This window comes from Podarcis bocagei, assembly GCF_964188305.1.
Source record: "Podarcis bocagei genome assembly, chromosome: 1".
In the NCBI taxonomy this organism is placed as follows: Eukaryota; Metazoa; Chordata; class Lepidosauria; order Squamata; family Lacertidae; genus Podarcis; species Podarcis bocagei.
Window position 1 is genome coordinate 46,259,841 of NC_138125.1, and position 22,902 is coordinate 46,282,742.

Genomic DNA, 22,902 nt, shown 5'->3' on the forward strand with positions numbered 1-22,902 from the left:
TCTCTTCACCAGGAAGGGCTTCTCTGTAAAGGTTTTCAATACAAGCTGGCAAGGATAGTCTTGCCCAGCACTGACTTATTGTGCCTCTTGGTGTGTCCTCTGGCTTCATCGCCTCAGCTCTCACCTCTGGTGTTTCCTGGCTCCTACCTGACGAATGTCTGTGGCTCAGCCTCCCCTCAGCCTTATTACGGAGCCAAAAAAACCCAACATACCGTAAGAAGCTGTCTCCTCGGCAGTTCAATATCCAATTCTGATTGGTTATATTTGATGTAGTGAAATTTAGCAGGAGCAGCACGGCAAAGCCAGGTGCGCAACGTGAGGTTTTGAGCTTCTTCATGGGATCCCCCCACGGAAAGAGTGAATTTTCTTTCTACAGAAAGGTGGTGGTGGGGAAGCAATACAGAGATCTATATGTTAATAATCTCTCCCAAAAAAAAATGATTTAAAATGGCTTTCATAAATAGGCTATAGATGCTGGAAGCAGCCTGGGACCCACTGTACCCTTTTTGCGAATGGAAGGTCACCTCCTGTTTGCAGAAGTGATGGCGCTGCAACAGAGGAGAACCCTCACAAAAGGGGAAAGGAGGCAGTATTCAGATTTCCTCCAACCCACTGCAGCAGATTTTGAAGGAACCAGGGGAAAGGAATTGAAAGCTATTTCCTGCCAGGGTCAGCAGAGAGCCAGTGTGGTGTAGTGGTTCAGAGCGATAGACTCATAATCTGGTGAACTGGGTTTGCGTCCCTGCTCCTCCATATGCAGCTGCTGGGTGACCTTGGGCTAGTCACACTTCTTTGAAGTCTCTCAGCCCCACTCACCTCACAGAGTGTTTGTTGTGGGGGAGGAAGGGAAAGGAGAATGTTAGCCGCTTTGAGACTCCTTCGGGTAGTGATAAAGCGGGATATCAAATCCAAACTCTTCTTCCCTATCATGTAGAGCCGTGTTTTCCAAACTTGGGTCTCCAACTTTTTCTGGACTACAACTCCCATCATCCATAGCTAGCAGGACCAGTGGTCAGGGATGATGGGAATTGTAGTCCAAAAAAACAGCTGGAGACCCAAGTTTGGGAAACACTGATATAGAGGGTTCTACTCATGTTAAGTAAAATCCCCTCTTGCAGACTTTCTCTGCTCGATACAGAGAAGCATTGGGTACTAGTGTGGAGGTTTTGTGTTCAGGCATAATGCCTGAATAGGACTACAGTTAAAATGGTCATGAATGTTCTATGACTTCACAGCAATTCAGTAAAGACTAGGCATGGAGGCGACACCAGCTAGCTTGCAGAGAGGCCGACAAAACACTAGCTAGTTCTTATTTTATTATATTACATATACACATGGAAAGCTGCCATACACCATTGGTCCATCTAGCTCTTTATTGTTCATCCCGGCTGGCAGCAGTTCTCTGGGGCTTCAGACAGGAGATTATCCCAACAATAACTTGGGATGCCAGGGACTGAACTGGGTGTACCACTGCCCTCCCACTGAACTAAGGCACTCCCCCTACCCCAATTAAAAATTACCTGTTTTCCTTCTTCCCCCATCTATTTGAACTTCCAAACAGGCAACTTCACGTGCCTGTAAAGGATAAAAATTAGAATCAAAGAGTGAATTTAGAACAAATATAGATTTTTATGCCGCAGCCTGGTTTTGCTATGTAAGGTGCTATTATGATGCAAATGTAATAAACTTGGGCTTAATTTTAGCCACAGCTAGTCCCCACACTTAAACCTACCAGGTCAAAGGTTATGTGTTCAGATAGATTTAACTCTGGCTTCTCTGAGTACTACAGTCATACCTCATGTTAAGTTTGCTTCATGTTACGATCTTTCAGGTAATGTCCCGCGGCAACCTGGAAGTACCGGAAAGGGTTACTTCCGGGTTTCGCCGCTCGTGCATGCGCAGACACGCAAAATGATGTCACGCGCATGTGCAGAAGCGGTGAATCGCAACCCATGCGTGCGCAGACGCGCTGCTGCGGGTTGCGCTCTTTTCATGTTGCGAACAGGCGTCCGGAATGGATCCCATTTGCAGCCAGAGGTACCACTGTATATGCAATGTAGCATTACATAAAATGTAATCTCTCTTATAAATTTAATGAATTATTTGCTCATCCACAATGAGCCAAGTAAATAGGATGCAGCTGAAAAGACTGTTAGGAAAGGAACAAAATTCAGGGTAAGTCAGAATTTATTGGTGGATGTTCACACTTATGGAAAAAATATTACCACAGCACTTGGGGACTTTATTACTGTGGAAACAAATCCTGCCCCCTGGCTCCGATACTCCCAACCCCCAAAGAAAGGAATTCTAGACTGCCTTGCAATCTGTCAATCTACTGGCAATATCCATTAGGGCAGGAATGGGGGAAGCTGCTGATATCTAGCTCCCATAAGCCCCAGCCAGTATGACTAATTGCCAGGGATAATGGGAGTTGTAGTCCAACAACACCCTGCAGCTCAGCAGTTCCTCACCTCTGCACCAACAATGTAACACGGTTTTATAGTTATGAATATTCTGCCAGCACATGTTGGAGTCTGTTAAATTCTCTAGGCAGTGCAGGGGGAAATGTTAGGCACACAGAAGCTTAAATCAACTGGCATGTCCCAATCTCAGTGTTTTAGGAAGCTTCAGTATGAAGGTGGCAGGGATAGCATGCTTTGATTTTTACCACTTGGTGGCACTCATCTGATGGTGGAATGCGAGGTGGAGTGTGGCAACTGTAACCAAGCTTCTCTGTTCCAGTCTGAGCTTTCTCACCTTGAGGAAATTGAGTGGGAGAGCTAAGTAGCACAAATTCCAGTTCCAGCTTGTCACGCACAGGAAAGTTGTGTTTAGGTATGCAGAATTTGAGTGCCTGCACTTTATAGACCTAAGCTCTACTAGCTGGTCAGATAAAGAAACAGAATGAATAAACTTACCACTAAAACTCCATTAGTAAATATCTTCTCTGGGACATCTGGGCTGAAAGGTAAAAGAAAAGAAAATTATACTCTTCCAGTAACTGTAAGGATGGCATTTTATTTGTATTTTGTTTTCTCATTTGAAAGCTTCTGTGTCTTTTGCGGCTTCCTAGTGGCTCCACAACTTGTTTGGCACAGCCAAATATTCACAAAACCAGGCCAAGAAGGGACATGCCATCCCCAGCATGGGCAGCATCCTGACTCAGCTTGGGAGTTCTTCAGGTACATTGGAAGCTGCCTGATACTGGGTATTGTCTGTACTGACTGGCAGCAGCTCCCCAGGTTTCAGACAGGGGGCATTCCCAGTCCTACTTGGAGATGCTGGAGATTGAACTTGAGACCTTCTGCATGCCAAGCAGATGCTCTACCACTGAGCTGCCGCCCTTCCCCAAGAACGGTGTGCTTTCCAGTGAGGGGAGGGCTATGAGCTCAGGAGGATGCCCAAGACAGCGAACAACAGGAGAGGGGGAGATGCCAGGAATTGGGGAGCCTCTCTGAAATGCTCGTTCCAAAGGACACATCAGTGTGAGGGGCCTAAAGGAAAGCTGGAAAAGCAATTAAACAAGCAGACTTCCAAGTAACGTGGAACTTCTGGCTAAACCAATTGCATCAAGTAACAAAAACTCAGGACAAGCATATTACAATGCTAAATATGCTAATCATCTGCATACTCTCCCTTGCTTTTTCCTGTAGCACTAATTGCAGTCGTTAACAGTGGTCAACAGGTTTACCATACCCACTGAGTCAATCACCCATCTCCTACTACCCTCCTGAGAAAAACCCCACCCCACCCTCCCACTATATATAAGGGTCTGGTGACTTCTGTTTCAGTGTATCTGAAGAAGTGTGCATGCACACGAAAGCTCATACCCAAAACAAACTTAGTTGGTCTCTAAGGTGCTACTGGACAATTTTTATTTATTTATATATATATATTGACTGTGTCAGACCAACACGGCTACCTACATGAATCAGGACAAGCAGATTATGGGATGAATCTCCCTTCCTGGGAACAACCATATGGTGGACGAGACTTGAGCGCATGGCTGGCATATGCTACAAATTGGAGCTGTGCGCTCTGAGGCAACCCCTGGGCCACCTGTCTCTCACTGGCATCTTTCCTTACCATATTTACACATATGACAGCTCCGGTGCCCACACAGAGCTTCCCCACCCACAAGAGCAGCTTTTCCATTCATTTAGATAAAACAGAAGTTGTATGTACAAGAATGAGTTGACTCTCCATGGAAGTGAACAGAGAAGACTGGTTGTAGAGGAGCCCTATAAAATGCTGCAGAGCGGTGTTTCCCAACCTTGGATCTCCAGCTGCTTTCAGACTACAATTCCCATCATCTCTGACCATTGGTCTTGCTAGCTAGGGATGATGGGAGGTGTAGTCCCAAACTGCTGGAGACCCAAAGTTGGGAAATACTGCTGTAGAACATGTGAAGCTCTGGATCAGGAATATCATGGCACATGCTGTGCAGGAACTCTTCTCCCTGATCTCTAGTTTTCTGTATGCAAGGAGTTTTATATGGAGCATCCAGTCACAAGGTTTCTCCATCTGTCGACTGAGGTGAAACAGTAAAGGAGTAGTTCTATCATGCAATCTCCTTGATGCCTTCAATAGCCTCCCTATAAATTGCCAGTGCTGAAGCCCTTTAGCAAATGCTACTATATCCCCATCAATATGTTAGCCCCTGCTATGCCACATCGATCCTTCAGTGACCATTATTTCCCCAATAACAGAATATGAATACACACCATCAGCAATACCTAGTTAGATATATAGTAAAGGTTTTGTACCAAGAGAGATACAAGGCAAGCTCTTTATCAATGCTGCATTTTATTTTATTTTTTGCATGGCAGTTTTGTTAATGGTATGTGCAACAACAGTTGTTCTTACCTGCTCTCCATTGTGAATTCAACTTCTAGTTCCTCCTTACCCTGAAAGTTTAAAAAGCAAAAACAGTGACGGCATGTTCACACATTCCCTTGAATAATAAGCCCACTTCACACATTACTTAAGTGAAGGGAGTCCATGCCCTGAGTTGTGGACATTCATGCTATGGAAGACTAGGAGCATAATATTCCATAGGAGCTAGAATCCTGTCCAGCCAGGGTTACAACTTCCTTCTGCAACTCAGAAGTCCACCCTCAATGAGTGGAAGTCAGGGGGCAGGACTGAGAAGCCAAGTCACCTCAGAGGCAGCTAGGGATGGAAGGACCTGACCATTTTGGTTTTCTCAGTTTCTCATCTTTCCAGTCATAAATCCAGTTCTCCACATGTCTGCAGAAACTTGAGATTATTATTTTTTAATCCTCTTGGAAATTTGTCAGCATTTTAGTGTGGATTTCTGCTAATAAACACATTTTTAAATGCAGCTTTGACTAATATACACATCTTTGCAAGCAGTTTCCCCTAAAAATAAGCATTTTGGTAAAGATTATTCAGCTGTCCCTAGGCTATACCTCTCAGGTCCACTGCGGGAGCCATTGACCAGGGGGTAGGTGGGATCTTACTAACAAAAGGCCGTGCTGATGTGCCTTGCCCAATTATGTCCCAAGACAGCTTGCTCTCCATACCACATGGAAGCACTGGTGATGCCCAAGCAGCTTTGGCTGCAGTCCCAATAGGAAAAAAATATAGAACTCAAATCCCTTTAATTTTAGTCAAAAACAATTAGCCACATTTAATTCAATGGGACTTGAGTGTGACTAGCACTCTTTGGGTTTGGGTCCTAGTGTACATTGCCTTGTCTTGACTGGACTCAGATGTTTAAAGAAACACACATACTGTTCATACTTTACATGTTTGATATGGGAATCACTGGTGTATTCAGTATCAAAATGTTTATTTCTACAGTGGTACCTCAATTTAAGAACTTGTTTACGAACAATTTGGTTTACGAACTCTGCAAAACTGGAAGCAGTGTTCCGGTTTGTGAACTTTACCTCCGTCTCCAAATGGAAACCAAATGGTGGAAGGGCACCAGCGGTGAGAGGCCTCGTTAGGGAAAGCGTGCCTCAGTTTAAGAACAGATTCGGTTTAAGAACGGACTTCAGGAACGGATTAAGTTCGTAAACCAAGGTACCACTGTATTCAATTAGGTCAATTAGATATGTAATCCTCTATAGGTGGATGATTTGTTTATCAACAGCCACTGCTGTGAAGGGTCACCGAGCTTGTTTTGCATACATTTAAGATCTCACTATATTTCCACAATAAAAATAAAATAGCTACCTATCTGTAACTATATTTCCACAGCTAAGTAATGCCAAAATAACTAACCATAGTTGTTGTGAAGGGTAGGTTTGCATAATTTTAAACTAACTGAATTATCAGGCTATACTTTTTTCCATTTTATTGCCATTTAACTTTAGCCTTTAGATTCTTCTTCTTCTTTTATACCCAAGTACATATGTTTTTTGTGTGTGTGTATATACACACACACACACACACACACTTCATGCATCTAATGAAGTGCACTCTAGTTCACAAACGCTTATGCTATGATAAAATTTGTCAGTCCTTAAGGTGCCACAAAACTCTTTTGTTGTTGTCTGTGTATTCAAAGCAAGTGTAATTCTTTTATATGGTGCCATTGCTTAATAGCTGAAAGGGAAATTCATTGAAAATTGAGAGAAATGTGGATTTGTTTTCCACAGCCTGTTTTTTATTTGCAGTACTCACTTTTGGATTCAGCTGAAAGCTCAGGCGGGTTGTTTCACCAAGTTGGATTTTAGAAACATCAAAGAAAACAGTGAGGAGATGGTCATCTGCAGTATGCTTATCTTCATCAGTAACTTTAAGCTCCAGAATGTTCTAGAGAAATCCAGAGAAGAACTTTAGAACCTCTCATAGACTAGCCTCTCTGTCTAGGGGCACCTCATCCAAGGAAAAGGAGTGGGACTCCAGGAGCACCAAAGACCCCAAAGAGCTCACAACTGAGCAGTCTGATGTCCCCCACCCCAGACCTGAACTCAGGGCTGGCCCTACCAATAGTCAGAGTGAGGCAGTACTTCAGGTGGCAAATACTGGTGGACAGGAAGCAATAGAAAGGTGTCAGCGGACTGAGCTGTATGCACACCACATGGCTTGCCCTGCAACTCCTAAGCCAGACTGCTGCCCTCAGCTGTAGTGAATAAAATTGTCCCACCACTAGTGCAGAAGGATTCAGTGCCAATCCACTGTCCTTCAGCTTCAAATGGGTCTTTGGCCTCAGGCATCAGAATGTACTGTGCTGCCCCTTTCTGGACCTTCTTCCCCTTGATCCAGACTCTCCCTCTTTTCTTCTAACCCCTCAAAACAGATAGTCCAGCAAGACATCCACAGTCAGTGGAGGGGTACTTATCCAACAGCCGTAGGATTTCAATAGCTGGGTTTTTTCTCAGGAGGAGGGAGAAGCCAAAGGAGGACATCTTGTGATCCAGAAGATGACCAGGAAAACAGAGGATCTGCCTTAGAGGATATAAACCTTCCAATCTTTCCTGGGCCCTTGCTGGGATAAGAACTTCAATTTATCTTAGTGCCAGCTGTGAACTTAACCTTCATCCAGCTCAGATTTGCCCTGCTCCCAACCAAGGCCCTGACTGGTATAACCATCCTCACTACGCTGAAGATGTTTGTCACAGTAACACATGCCTCACCCCAGAGGTGAGGATGGGAAATCAGTGACCCTTCAGATATTGTTGGTCTCCAACTCCCATCAGCCACAGTCATTATGGTCAATGGTCAAAGATTATGGAAGTTGTAGTCCAACGACATCTGAAGGGCTATGGGTTCCTCATCCCCATCCAAGGAGGTCAATCCAGGGGTAATTCCTGTTCTAAACTTTTAACCGTTTAATATTATGTATGTGTCATCTCCCAGAAAGTAGAACAGTCCTGTTTGAATTTGTATTATGTTAACACTTGGGAAGAGGAGTAAATATTGGGAGTATCTCCATAGTGATGTCCCTGCTTTTAAGTGACACCTGTGCAGTTCCCAGTCCTCTGCTTCTGTGATTGCCTAAATAAGTAGCAATTCCTGTTTAAGAGCGTTGGCACAGCTCCTTACCTTTACTTCATTTTGAATCCTAAAGTGAAATGTTTCATTCCACACCGGGTCTTTGTTGTCCTTCACGGTCTGGGTCCTAGTCTTTTTCACTGAAGCAGTAGGCATCCACAAAGTCACGTAGCAATCAGACTGGGTTACTATTGCAAAAGATGTGATTTTTTTAGCAATAAAATAGCAATGTGCAACTCATAAGTATTTACAGCACAAGCCTAAGCATGTTAAATTTTGGAATGACTCCAAATGAGTTCTGTGAGTCTTCCTTCTGAGTAAATATGCTTAGGATTTAACTATCAGTGCAGTGTTTAAGCTGTGCTTATTATATATAAATTCAGATAGTCATGTCAGGTTGAATACAGGGTTTTTCTGGCAGAAATAACCAGTACAGTGGTACCTCGGGTTACATACACTTCAGGTTACATACGCTTCAGGTTACAGACTCCGCTAACCCAGAAATACTGCTTCAGGTTAGGAACTTTGCTTCAGGATGAGAACAGAAATCGTGCTCCAGCGGCGCAACGGCAGCAGGAGGCCCCACTAGCTAAAATGGTGCTTCAGGTTAAGAACAGTTTCAGGTTAAGAACAGACCTCTGGAACGAATTAAGTACTTAACCTGAGGTACCACTGTACTATGAACACAATCCAATTGGGACCTTAGCACAGGGTGGGATTTTAGCACTTGGCACCCCCCCCAAAAAAAAAATCCTGATCTGGATGATTTGCATTTCAGGAGTGGTGCCCCCAGTCTGAATCTGGTTCATGGTTAGGGATAAAGGGCTCAGGTGCCTATATTTTCCACGCCAAAATCCCAATCTGGATTAGGAATTGCGGGGGGGGGGTTAGAGCGTACTGGCATTTTTTTAGAATTTTAGAATTTTAAAGAAAATTCTGCGAACAGCATTATCAATGTCCCACATAATTGGGCCCTTAGATCACTCTTATACAATACATTCAGTGCAGTGCAGAGCAGCTTATATTTTATGGCATCACGGACACTGCCAAAGCTAGTAAACGAGGTACTAATTATTCCTTATACAAGCAGGGCTGGAGCTTTATTGTGGTGCATTCCCGGAAAGCAACCACATCTTAGTTCTAGATTAAGGAATGTTTGTCCTACACAGCACTTCAGACAATAGCAAGGAATTCATTACAAGAGATCACACATGTCAGGAGCCCTATATTTTTTTCCAACTGCATATCAAAAAAATAATACTTAATGCAACAAACAAAATTAATTAACACAAACCCTGATGCCAAAGCTGTTGATTTGAATTAACAAAAAGAACTGGAGTAGAACAGATCACCAAGTCCAATATTCTGGTGAAGTTTGTGCTAAACAAAACACACACAAAAAGCATTTGGGAGCACTTTCTATGCCCTTTCAATCCCTTTCAGTGAGAGGAGACCTTAGCATGGAAATCATACTTGTCCAAAGCTGTATGGAAAGCCATATTTGGGGGGATGGAAGGGGGTAGCTCCATGCTGCAGCAAAACTTCTAACACTATCACAAGAAACCCTTTCATTCATAGCATCTATGGATTTGAAATAGTATTTTCCAAGAGCATCCGTGGACTGGAAATTTCACTTTGAGGGATATTTTGTTTTTGTTTTTTCTCATTCTTTGCTTTTGCTTAACTGAAAAACAATAATAAATTATTTTTAAAAAAGAAAATTGGAATCTACTCTTGCCATTTAACTTTGCAGCATCTTATGTACTTTGTCTCTTGCTTCTGTAATGAGTTTTATACAATTTCATGAGATTAATCACTTTATCTGCAGCTGCTGCTAAATTAGTTTGCAGTCTGATCTTTCTGCGTCTATGAGGCACTTTATCTTCCCACTGCTAAACTGAAATGTGTTTAGTTTGGTTTTATCTGGCCTTTGATACATTGCACTCTCTTGGCTCCAGGGTTTTGGATTTCTGCTCAGTTGTTTCACTAGATGCTTGTGCAATTTTAAGTTGCATCAGCTCAGAAGGAAGAAAAGCACCCAACTGAAGTTATTACAGGCAGGGGCAGATTCAGTAAAGGGAGGACTGACAAGCTGGTTAAGAGTGAAAGGGAAGTTGAAGGCTTTTCCTTCTTCTGCCCCTCCTCCATTCTGGTTATGGGAATTAATTTATCAATACCTTCTGATGTGAATATGTGGTCCCATTCATTTTTTTGAAAAAAGCATTCCAAGGACCTCGAGGTTAGGCAACAACTAGCTCGTCACAAACATACCTTTCTTGGGTGATTGCCCTGAAACTCCAGATATTTTTGGATAACGCCAATTATCTGGATCCATTTAAATCTGATTTCAGGCCTGGGTCCTTCGTGCACTGATAAATGACATGCTAAGAAAAGGATCGGGAGAGTGTGACTGAGCAAATTCTCAATTAACTCTTGGTGGCTGTGGATAGCATGGACTATGGTATCCTTCTGGACTGACTGTCTAGAATGAAAAATTGGGACTGTCTAGGATGAAGATCCATGACCAGCAGATGTTGTGGAGACTAGAGATAAAGATGAATAAGCTGAAAGGGGAGCTGATAAGCCAGCCAAGGTCCAAAGGAGATTAAGCTCCTATATAGCCATTGCCAGCTCTTCTTCTGCCCAAACTTCTGTTGGGTCATCTCCCCATTTCCAGTTAGACCCTGACTGGATCTTTAGCGAGCCAAAAGCCCACATGACTACAGAATGTCATCAATGCTCACTGAATTTAGTATGGTCTTGTTGGAATTCTGTACTCCCAAAATCTGCATATGGGCAGAGGGCAGCCTTGCTCTCTCTCCTGCCAACTGGGCTTTGGTGCCTTGCTATATATCCATGACGTTTGAATAGGCCATACACCTGTGAAATCCAACACTCTACCTAAACAATATGACCGATATCCCAGATAAAATCCAGGGATCTACATGTGTTGGATTTTAAGAGCACATACAGCATATTCAAATGTGACACCCACAAATCAACAACTAGTGCCTTCAGAAGTGTGGCAGATACATTGAATGGATAGGGAAGGAACAGACTGGAGAGAAGTAGTAAGCTTATATCATTAGCATAAGTCTAGATGAGCCAAGGTGCACCATATTACCAAAAAGGCTTGTAAGAATAAGTCTAGGTTTCAAAGGCAGACACTTGTGACTGGAACTAAACAGGTTTTGCAGCATGCAGCCTCATAGACATGTGGGTGGAAAGAAAGCTCAGTGATTTTCCCAGCTGACTTGGGACAACATTCCTTCCCAGTTCTCAGGTATGTTGATGATCAGCCTGATTGCAATCATGCAAGCAATACCTTGTCCATCCATCCACCCCCATGGCTCCCTATAGAATAGCATCTCTTCCTGTTTTCCAATTCCTAATTCTTTTGCGTGTCACTAGTCAAGACTCAATAGGTGGGGTTCTTCTTCCTCGCCTCCACCCAGACTTAGACCTTGGGCACTGAGTAAAGCATACAGACCAATAATTAGTGGAATCTCAATCAGCCTCTAACATCAGAGTTCAGTAGTCCTCAGGGATCCTTTCAGGCATATCAGAGCTCTGAGACATAACTGTGGCAGTTGCTGTCAGTTGCCAACAGCAGTGACAGACCCTGGGGTCTCAAATTTCAGCAGTTCCCTGTGTGTCACCAAAATTGGGGAGGGGGCAGCTTCTCATGCTTCATTCTAAAGCATAGTTTGGCACCCCTGAGACTCTGCGCTCAGTGTGATCAAACTGGTCACGCCCCCCCTAAATCTGCCTCTGCCAACAGTGTAAAGTCAGATGGTCAGGAGGCCAGATATTTCAGAATAATTGATGTTAATGTTATAAATTCCAACCAGGGCTTAGGCAAAAGCGCACACACAAAAAGTTAAATGCACTTGGCAATTCTTCCTGTGCCAATTTTTTAAAAACAGGGCTTCTTAATGTTGATTGCATTATCCCACCTAATGGGAATCATCACACAGTACCATTATGAGCATGATACCATTATGATGCTACAGTGATGCCATGAAATACAGCTAATTTGTAGCTGCATGGTGAGTGTGTCACTAAGCCATCTCAACAAGAGCAACCCTTCCTGCTTTTGTTCTCTGTCAGCAGATGGATACTTTTGCCGCTATCAACACAACAGAACATTGCTGATAAGTGATCGGCAGTTTCCAGCCAATTAAATTTAATAACGTAAGTGCATAAGAATAGCCTGCTGTATCAAGCCAATGGCCAATCTAGTCCAGCATTCCTGTTCTCAGTGACCAACCAGATGCCTGCAGGAAACCAAGGAGCAGAACATGAGCACGAGAGCACTCTTCTGTCCTGTGGTTTCCGGCAACTGACATGCCTCTTACCGTGGAAGCAGAGCATCAACAGCATAGTCATCAATGGCCTTTTCCTCCACAAATTTGCCTCTTTTAAAGCCATTTTAATTGGTGGCCATCACTGTCTCCTGGGGGAGCGAGCGCCATAGTTTATGTGCTGTGCGAAGAATAACTTTATTTTCTCTGTCCTAAATCTTTCAACATTCTGCTTCTTTGGATGTCTGCAAGTTCTACTGTTATGAGGGAGAAAAACTCCTCTCTATCTACTTTCTCAATGCCATGCATGATTTTATGAACTTCTATCATGTCACCGCTTACTCACCTTTTCTCTAAACTAAAAAGTCCTAAGTGCTGCAACCATTCTTCATCAAGGAGCTGCTCCATCCCTGTTATCATTTTGGTTGCCCTGTTCTGAACCTTTTCCAATATTCTTTTTGAGGTGAGGTGAGGCAACCAAAACAGGACTTCAAATGTCGTCACACCATAGATTTGTATAATGGCATTTTGATATTGGCAGTTTTATTTTCAATTCCTTTCCTAATTATCTCTAGCATGGAATCTGCCTTTCTAATGGCTGCCGCCCACTGGGTTGACATCTTCATTGAGCTATCTACTGTGACCCCAAGGTCTTACTCCTGTTCTGTCACCTCCATTTCAGACCCCACAAGCATGTACGTGAAATTAAGATATATATATTTTGCTCCAGCATGTATTACTTTACACTTGTTCATATAGAATTTCATTTGCCATTTTACTGTTAGAGTTGTACAACAAATACCTCTGATCTGGACCTTGTGTAGAATTCAATTCACTCCACCACAAGAAAGAATTTTAAAACTTTACCTCAGAACAGTTTTAAACACTTCGTTCTTTTGTAACATTTATATTTTGTAACTTAAATTATACATTGCAAAAATAAGCAATGATTTTCAGTTCCTATATCTGCTCCCAAAGTGAGATATTAAGCATCTTTAGTAAAATGAAGTTCCTCTGTACAGGAGTGCCAACTTGAATAAAATATTGTGGGGGCCCAAATAAGCCCCACACTGCATAATCAGTCTCATGATTGAATGGGAATGTCCATCAACTTTGTGGGGGCCCAGCCCCTCAAATATTTTATTGTGGGGGCCAAAGCCTCCACGGCCCCTAGGAATTGGCTCCTAAGTCTCTATATATCTAAAAAAAAAAAAAACTGCACTGTATCTGACTGATTGCTTCTGCCTGTTGCAAGAAACCTCCAGGTAAATGGACTTCCACGGGTTCTCTTTGGTTGTGTCTTGTGATGGGTCATGAGAGGAGCCACAAGATGTTTAGCTCATTCACAATGGAAAAACACTACCTCTGTGCCTAAGGCACAAAAAAGCTCCGCCTTCCCATACAGCATTTCTAAATACAATACTCTTAAACATATTAAACTTATAACTAACATTTACTACCCATTCACTCAGTTTAGAGAGATCCTTTTGGAGCTCTCCACAATCTCATTTTGTTTTTGTTTTTTTAAAAAACCTGAACAATTTAGTGTCATAAGTAAACTTGTCCGCCACAAAGCCCACCACTACCTTTTCACCTCCTCCCTAACCACTATTAAGATCAAGGCTAGAAGTACATATGTGTCATCCATCAAATGGTTGTGGGAATAAAAGAATATGTTATGCTCCACTCAATTGAATTTAATAATTCTGCACAGCAAGAGAAGTCAGATGTCCAAGGAAAAGCAGGTTGGTCTAGCAGAGGCAGTGTTCTCTGGGAGGCAGTCTGAGGGCTTTGCTGTTGAATTGTGGAGCAGTGAGTTTCCAGCAGCCTATTTCTGTTCTCCCTGACAGACTGACAAGAGGATGGAGCCAATATAGCTAAAGGAACCCAGTGAGTTACACTTCCAAGTGCAGCAGGTGGTGTATATGGCTATAGCCTCACATCTACTTTGCAATTCATCAATTCAGCTATTGGATCAGCCTCAGTTAGCAAGAATACAGTTCTAGTCCTAAATTGTCCCAGTCCTAAATTGTATATAGTATTCCAGGCCATGAGATCATTCGGTTAATATTGTATAATTTAATTTTTTCTCATAATCCTGTGAATCAGCAATGTCTTTCAATTTAGCTTTGGACTCAGATGCCAGCACCTTGCTATGTCAGCCTACCCAATGTTGCAAAAAAACAAGCTTAATAACTTCCCATTTTAAAACCTTCTGCATCAGATGTTATTTCAACTGCCCAAACAAGTTTACATGAATAAAGTCTTCTGCTTTCTTCTGGTTCTTTTCACCTCACACTTTTTTTCCATTTAGAGCTTGCTGCATTTAAAAAAAAATAAAAAATAAGGCCAGGGCACATCCTTTCCAACCAATGCTCCCATTTTACTGGCACAATTTGTTTGCGCAACACCTTCCTATTATTCATGATGCTAATCTGGCTTCTTCACATAAAATGAGGCTTGGAGATGTTGCTGATCACAAGCTTCCAGTAGCGACATACAAGAGACAACTTGCCAATTACTGCAATCAACAGTCGTGCTCTTTGTTACTATAGTCTCCCTGAAATCCCACAGACATCAGAGACTATGCCACCATTATTTGGAGGTTAATGGTTTACAGGCAGCAGCTGAAATATCACCAAGTATGGTGGTATCTAACTAGTGACAGATCCCCCCAGAGGCATTTTCATACACTCTCGCAAGGCTGGGTATTTGTTAGAACTCCTGGAATAAAAATAAAGAGAAACAAGTAAGAGAAGACTCCCTGGAAAAGACCCTGATGTTGGGAAAGACGGGGGGCACAAGGAGAAGGGGACAGCAGAAGACGAGATGGCTGGGCAGTGTTCTCGAAGCTACTAACATGAGTTTGACCTCTGCGAGAGGCAGAGGAAGACAGAAGTGCCTGGCGTGCTCTGGTCCATGGGGTCACGAAGAGTCAGACACGACTAAACAACAACAACAACAATCCCCCATCAGTCAGCATCCTGTGATGACTGAGTATGTTCAGTTCTCACTGAGCTTTTGGGGAACTTTCCCATTAGATTCCTCCCCACAAGCCTAAGATGTTTGTTTTTCTGCCAGTGTTGGGGTTCACGCAATCCTGCTATTGCATGTGGACGGTGCTCTTTTGGTAAATAAAAGATCCATGCTCAAAGATGCATTTATGTGTGATCAATTCTTGCTTCATCAAGCCATCATCTCATGTTAAGTAGTAAAGATACAGTGGTACCTTGGTTTTCAAATTTAATCCGTTCCAGAAGTCCGTTCTTAAACCAAAATTGTTCTTAAACTAAGGCACGCTTTCCCTAACGAGGCCTACAGCCACCGGTGCCCTTCCACCATTCGGATTACATTGCGTGGCAAGGTCCTGACCTCCCCCCCCCCCCGGTTGAATAAAGACACATGACTCAAGTATTTAAGGTTAATGGGCTAAAAATGGCCACAATTTCATTGGTTACAGATGAGTGGTATTGGCTTAGGCATTGGATCTAACCAATTATATCTGACTCCAGCCCATCTGCAGAGAGTCTGAGAAGGGTTAACCACCAGTAGGGGGAGTTCTGCTGATGCACATCGACTAGGAGCTCCCCCAGGGTTCACCAATAGACGTAGTGCCTTAGGCCCTAACCTCCCTAGGCTTTGGACAGGACCACGCCCCCCGGAATCCTTTAACAGAATACCCTTCAATATGTGGGGCAGGTGATGGCACTACCTCCCCTCTTCTCTTCTCCAGAAATATTCCAATGCCTAACCACCAAACCTTAAAAAGTTGTGACAATTTGCTACGAGGTAGGCGAAATCCAAGTGGCTGGTGCCAATTTGCCAAGTGGAAAAATTCCCACCAGGCCCCTCAATGGTGACCAACTGAAGTCCATATTCAAGGTCAAAAGAGATGAAAACCTTAAAGGGTGGGAGGGTGGGAAAGCCGGAAAGAGAGAGATCTCCCGTCCTGTCTTTATTGGGTAGGCCACACTCCCAGACCAACCAGATTGGTCGGCCTGGCCAGTGACCCAGCTGGGAATCCCCCAGTCACACGGGGTTGGACACCCACCCCCTGTGCATGTGGAGGGGTCGTGAGAGCCCACAACACCACCTCCTCCTTAAGGCGGAAGTGGCCTTCTTAGACCGAGGTAAACTTCTCAAGCCAGGATACTATTTTCAGTTTTGCAGAGTTCATAAACTGAATCATTCTTAAACAGTACTGTTCTTAAACCGAGCTACCAGTGTACTTTCAAATTGTATTTGCATAGGGCTGGGTGTAGTTTAGATCCTGCATACAACTTTTTCCTTCTATATGGCAATGTTTGAGCTAAGTTGGTTCTGCAAATGATTCTCTACTTGCACTGAATATAAATGCTGACTTGTGAGGCATGCATATAAAAATCATTCAGTGATGAGTATATTTGTATGATTATGACTCTAGGCTTCCTAAAATGACACGGAAGCTCTCACAACAACCAAAATACTCACGCAGGTCTGCCTTCCGGAGATTTTTCATTTTTATGACCTTTACGGTGAGAAGGCTGCAGGGAGCAGGTTCTGTCTGCAGAACAAAATCAAACATGAAGGATGGGTTAACATTTAGTTTATTGTAAAGATGGCATCTAGCTGACTTTTGACAGGATACAGAATCGCCCCCCTCCTCCAGCCTGGCATAGGAAAGGAGGAAGAAAAACAAAATTGCAAGCCCATCCCAGCAAAAACTCACAGGTGCCTTGCTGCAATGAGGCATTAGGTCGCACTGATGTAGCTAGAGCAACCCAAGCAAGGGAAATCTGTTCCGCCATATTGTCTGAAGTCTACTTACAATAATATATGCTAGCCCATGAGTGCATTTGCCTGTGCTGCTGCAGATGGATCTAGGATGGCACATGTTGATTAGCTTCTCTCCTCCACTCCCATCCTCCTCCTTAACCCTTCTGTATCCTTTTCCATCACTTCAGCCCGGTGTACCATGTGATGCACTGCATAGGTTTATATTCCCTGGCACCTTCTACTCTAGTTATGAAATAGTGATAACGCAGATTCTTTTTGCTGCCTGAGGCAAAGCACAATATTGTGTTTCATCTCATTCCGCATATGGAAGCCAACTGGACTAGGAATTGAATCTTACTTTAACAGCAAGTTTCACCACAAGTGAGGATCCATCCATTCAATTTATATCCTGACTTTCCTCTTAAAGAAGCTCAGATTGACAACTTAGGAGGCACAAAGCAGGCTGCATGCCACAAACAGCTCTGTCCTTCAGCATTTGCAGTCTGAGGCAGCCTCCTCACTCTGTCTAATAGTAGGACAGGCCCTGGTAACTCAAAGGTCTTTGTGTTCTTAACCACTTTTTTTATAGTAACCAAAAGGCCTTTAGTCTTCATCTTACAGCTTTCTGTCCAATTAATTTTTTAACACAGTACAAAGACGCTTGATGATTATTGGGGAAATAAGCAGTCAATTTCTGGGCTTCTTAAATAACTTTTCTTCACAACATTCCTGCACAGACACAGGCAAAGCCAGACTAGGAGTTCATGACTGAGGTGAATCTGATCCTTGCTCCAGAAATGTGCAAAAGCCTACTGAGGCATTCCCCTCCTCTTATATTTATTCTTCAGTTCCACTGAAACGACTACAAATGCTTAGCTGAATCCTCAAATGTATCTAAAGGACTGCAGTACAGGTGAAAGTTTTGGCAACCTAGGACTGTGAAGGAAAATAACGACATTTTCCATTTAATCAATTATTTTTCTATATCATGCCACATCTAGATATTCATCATTATCCAGAGTAACAAACCAAAATGGCACATCCAGGTCTCTGCCCCAAGGAACTTCCAATGTAAAAGACAATGCAGAAGAGAAAACAATCGAAGGGGAAGATGATGGATTAGGGAATGATGTGTTCTTGGTTCAGTTCTTAGGCTTAGTTTCAGTAGGGCAAGGGTGAGGAACCTAAGCACCTCCAGATATTGCTGGACCAGGGCTCCCATCATTGCTGACAATTGACCAAGCTGGTTGTGGTGATGGGAGCTGGATTATGTGCAGATTATCATTTTAAAATGCAGCTAGCTTGATTTTTTTCTCTATTATTATTGCCTTCTCACTGAACAACCTAGGCCCAAATGCATATCACAGCAGATGCCATTTGCCACTGCCTTTTAGCAGCTGCCCAAATGAGCAGCTTTGGCTAGCAGACAATTTACTAACACCGCTGAGTTGGTCACACCTCGTCATGCGCTGGAGGGAGGAGTTTTCAGCAAATAGCACCCAAGTTCTTTGGCTATCTGACCGTGTGCTAAAAAGAACACTTTCCTCAGAATTTCTACAAATGTGTGACCAGAACAAGACCCTTGAAATATATCTTTAACTCCACTTGTGAGGAAATGCAGTTAGAATTGTGGAAACTCTCCTGACCAGATAATAAACACTGATTTCTCTCCAAAATCACCATATCATTCTGCATATTTCCCTCCCCCACCCAAACAAAGTACACACCTTGCCCAGAATTCTACCTTAGGCAATATTAGTCAGATGTGTGAACTCTACCCGGAGAATTTCAACTTTCCTTAGATTCTCTGAAGATATTTTATTTTGAACCTTGGATTTCATTTTAAATGAGGAACCTTTGGAATGTGGGTCTAATTAGGGTCACTAGTCCTCCGCATTTGACCTGGGAGACCATTTTGGCTAAACCAAGCAAACCTGCTGCTCTACATGTTGGGCAGGTAAAGATGTAGGTGGGCCAAACAGGGTTAACACATGAAGCTAGGCAAGCCCCAAGCTGATTTAACTTCAGAGAGAACTTCACACTTTTCACGTGATTATGTCAGGTAAGGTTTACAGGACAAGACTAGATCTCCCCGTGACTCAAAATGCAATCAGTTGAAAATATCTGTTATGTATGCACAGATCAATGCCTTTGCACCATGATCCACCTGATACAGTGACTGTTGCCAGATAACTAAGAGCATTTGCAACATCCTGTGTGACTTCGTCACATGTCATTCTTTCTGCCAGTTGTGGCACAACTCTGGGCTGTTCCAGCAAAGTTAGTTTTCCTGGCAAGGGATAGAGCCAGACACCTCCTACTTTCTGGCAGACAATGTATCTCATAGTAGCTGTTGATGTGGAAGTTACTGAGGATGATATGACAGCTACTGGAGTTTGGTATGAATGATGAGGCTGTTAATGATACCCAAGAAAGGTCAGGCAAAGATTTAATTATTATTTTATGAGGGTTATTGAGCTTGGTGGGTTGCCAGCATGGTATAAAATATCCATTCTTGGCTCTTAGATCAGCCCCAAATCTGAGAAGGGTTTGTGCTCAGAGAAATGCATATTCACTTCATATTACCTAAAGCTCTGGTTAGCCCACCAAACTGTTTGCCCTTGCCTATAACTATTGCAACAAAAGTGCTTCCCATCCATGTTCATAGTTCACAGAAGCACTACCCTTTCCTTGATGTCTTCTCCAGTAATGCTTTAAAAACTTCTGAGGTTCTTCAGACTTTTTCAAGGACCTTTCACCAAGCATGTGTAATTGCTACGACAAATCAGTGGGCACCTATAAGCTTCCACAAGCTGCTTTGCTCTTCAACCTGGTTGTAGCCACCATCATAGTTGAACCAATGACCAATTCCATTTTTTTCTGCCAGCTCTATCTCTGATGCCTTTTACAGCTTCTCTGTTCAGTTCTTAGTGGCCTATACAGTGACTGGAGAGGCTGAGTGCCCAAATATTGATAAAACCACAATGCATCGCTATGCAGCCACTTACCAACTTTCACCATTAGCCTAATCAATGGGGGCTAACCTACAGAATACAGAAGATGTCATGGATGTCATCCAGAAGGGTGACTGATCTCATTTTGTTTCTGAGTAAGGTGAATTTGGGTCCCTACCAGTACTCCATCAAATATACGTATTTTGTAGAATTAGCAGGTGGGCCACAACTATTCTTTTGATATAACTTGCCACTTATCATACTATTATTTTATATGGCCAAAGCCGACCTGAGATATTATCCAATAGCATGGGGTGGGAGTGATGGAAATATACATATAATGGTTTGTTATTAATGGTCCTTTCAACCCTTAAAAGTTCTGAGAAGTGCCCTGCTCCAGGTGATTCCTGGTGGAGATACTTATAGATAAATCCCGAGAACTCTTAAAATGCCAACTTTGTGCACTCTAAGCAGTTTGGTAAAAATTGAATCTGGAAAATGCATGGACTATGCTTTGAAGTAGTGGCCAGAAAGTGAAAGAAAAAGAAGAAATCAATTAAAAGAGGATAAACACGGCTGCCAATAGAGCATCAAGCCCCTGGGCATAACTTGTAATTATTTCGCTTTATAGTGCAACTCCTCCTCCACCACCCATGTCTAAGGCAAACATAAGTACTTCCCTTGCTAATCTAAAAGTAACCTTTCTCACCATGCTGAAAATTCAGTTCCTGTGTGTTATTGGTAGATTTCTACATGTTTTTTTAAACAGAAGCACAAAAGAAAGCTAAGAATTCTAAAGCATGAACATCTAGTGTTTATTTTAATGTAACTTCAGCTTTGTATACACACAAAATCTGGAACTGCTGTTCTACATGGGGCTTTCCTCTGGAAAAGAAATGTGACTTTTCCCTCAGTCAGAGGCAAACTCTGCACTGCTCCCACTCTGACAGCTTCAGATTATACTGTTCTGGAGGGATAGGATGCATCATCAAGTATACCTGGCCCACAAACTCGAACTCTGTGAATGTTTCATGATTGCTACATAAACTGTGTTCTAGCTGACAAGAGCTCATCACTGCCTCAAGAGCTTTAACCCTTCTCACACTTTCAGCCCAGCCACAGTCTGAGTGGATCTTTACGAATTAAACCTTTAGTGGGAATCTGACCGTTTTCTTAGCCAGCACTTATTGATCAAGACGAAGGTATAGCCCACAAATGCCTAAGAAGAAATGTTTTACAAAGCTGGAGATAGCAGAGAAAAAGCATACTAAAGAATCTTTGCAAAGACAAATCCCTACTTACAGTGCCCAAACAGCTAATCAAATAAAATGGATCTGAGTTGGTATTCTCCAACTCCTTACCTGTTGTTTGCTTGAAAATGCCCCCATTGTGGCCCTGGTCTGCTAGATTCCACAACAGTTTCCCAGCAGGCAGCAATGGCTAAAGCAAGTTTACAGCCTTTAAACTCAGGCGTTGTTGAGCAGGTGTTTTACGATCTAACTCACAGCTCCACCCCTGCTTAATTTCTCTCAATGTGTTGCAATCTCTTTCATTAAACTCATGTGCTAAGAGCAATGATCAAATGCAGTAGAAGTCTACTTGCAGCTTTAATGACTACAAGACTGAGGGAATTTGAGACAAATCCCTTAGCATCGGACTAATAGCAAAAAAATCGACTAACTTTTTAAATTTGGGAAAGGGAGGAAAGGACCCAGAAGGGATGTGAAGAGGGCATGCTGGATTGAGATATTTAGGAATTTTATGTCGCATTACCCTTGTTTCTGTGATTTCATCTGTGTGGCAAGTTCTACAACCCACCTAGTGTAACATTTAGAAGTTGTTAGGTGGTGTGCACCCATCCTGTGGTAAAATCCAAACCCCCATTTCTCTGGTGCTTCATGAAGTGGGGGCAGAAATACTCTCACAATTGGTAATGGTTTCCCATAAAATCTGTATTTTGACAGCAGTGGCAGCAACTGGGCCACCATTGCCCAAAGCCACTTTTTCAAACCAAAAGAAAAAGGGCTGGATAATATTGTTGTTGTTGTTGTTGCTGCTGCTGCTGCTGCTGCTGCTGCTGCTGCTGCTGCTCACTTCTATGGGGGGGGGGGACACCAGGCTCCCCACTTCCCCAAATTGGTTTGCCAATTTTGGACCTCCCCTAATTTTTTTTACATTGTGAAGGCTGATAGAACAGTTCAACCCAAAGCAAGGAGGCAACATTCCTTTCCCCCAGTAACATAGGATTATAATTGACTAAAGGGGGCTGATGATGGGGAGCTGTCTAAGGTAGTGGATACATTTCCCAGGTGAGCCTCCTTCCTCTCTCAGCAGCATACAGACTCTTAGCATCAATGTAGAAGGAGTGTCAAAAACCTTTCACAGTGGATGAAAACACTTTTATTTTGTTAAGATGACCCAAATTTGGATCTGAGGAGCTTCAGAAGCTGTGTCCTATCTTTGGCTTCCAGAATGAAAGCTGCCCCATTCTTCCATGAACACAGTTTGTTGTTTGGGTATCCATTGTTCTTTGTTGGTTTGTGGAAGGCGAACTGCATATTGGGATTTGTAGTGAAAGACATGAAAAGGACCTGGGGAAATAGGAAAGGTAGCGCAAGGCTGGAGTGTTTGGAGAAGAGCAAATTTCAGCTTTAGGTTCCATTCTGTGTGAGTTGCAGGGTTAAAAAAAAAACCTCCTAATAAACTTGAGTCACTTCTGGATGACTTGCACAAAGTTTGTGGGGAGATAATATGGCATCAGTTATTTAATGAGCATTCATTATGATTTGTTTGTGGAAAAGTCATGCAGTGCCATGTCAACTGTTCATTATCCCTCACTTTCCAGCACATTTTCTCATTGCTTTTCTTTTATTAAAAAATAAATAAAAGCATATATTAAAAACCACCAGCAATTTCAAGAT

The 22,902-nt window shown here is 42.8% G+C and overlaps 1 protein-coding gene across 1 annotated transcript in view; it reads right to left on the minus strand.

The window, feature by feature from the left end:
- LOC308594851 (cytosolic phospholipase A2 epsilon-like) overlaps positions 1–21,489 on the minus strand; it is a 40,084-nt gene extending 18,595 nt beyond the window's left edge. The window contains exons 1-8 of the mRNA XM_081208296.1: positions 21,343–21,489; positions 16,743–16,815; positions 8,020–8,156; positions 6,655–6,786; positions 4,867–4,907; positions 2,919–2,961; positions 1,521–1,575; positions 213–370 (exon numbers count right to left, since the gene is read on the minus strand). Of these exons, the coding sequence (XP_081064422.1) occupies positions 213–370; positions 1,521–1,575; positions 2,919–2,961; positions 4,867–4,907; positions 6,655–6,786; positions 8,020–8,156; positions 16,743–16,815; positions 21,343–21,369 (666 nt within the window). The 5' untranslated portion in view covers positions 21,370–21,489. The remainder of the gene's footprint in view (positions 1–212; positions 371–1,520; positions 1,576–2,918; positions 2,962–4,866; positions 4,908–6,654; positions 6,787–8,019; positions 8,157–16,742; positions 16,816–21,342) is intronic.
- Between the last annotated feature and the right edge of the window lie 1,413 nt (positions 21,490–22,902).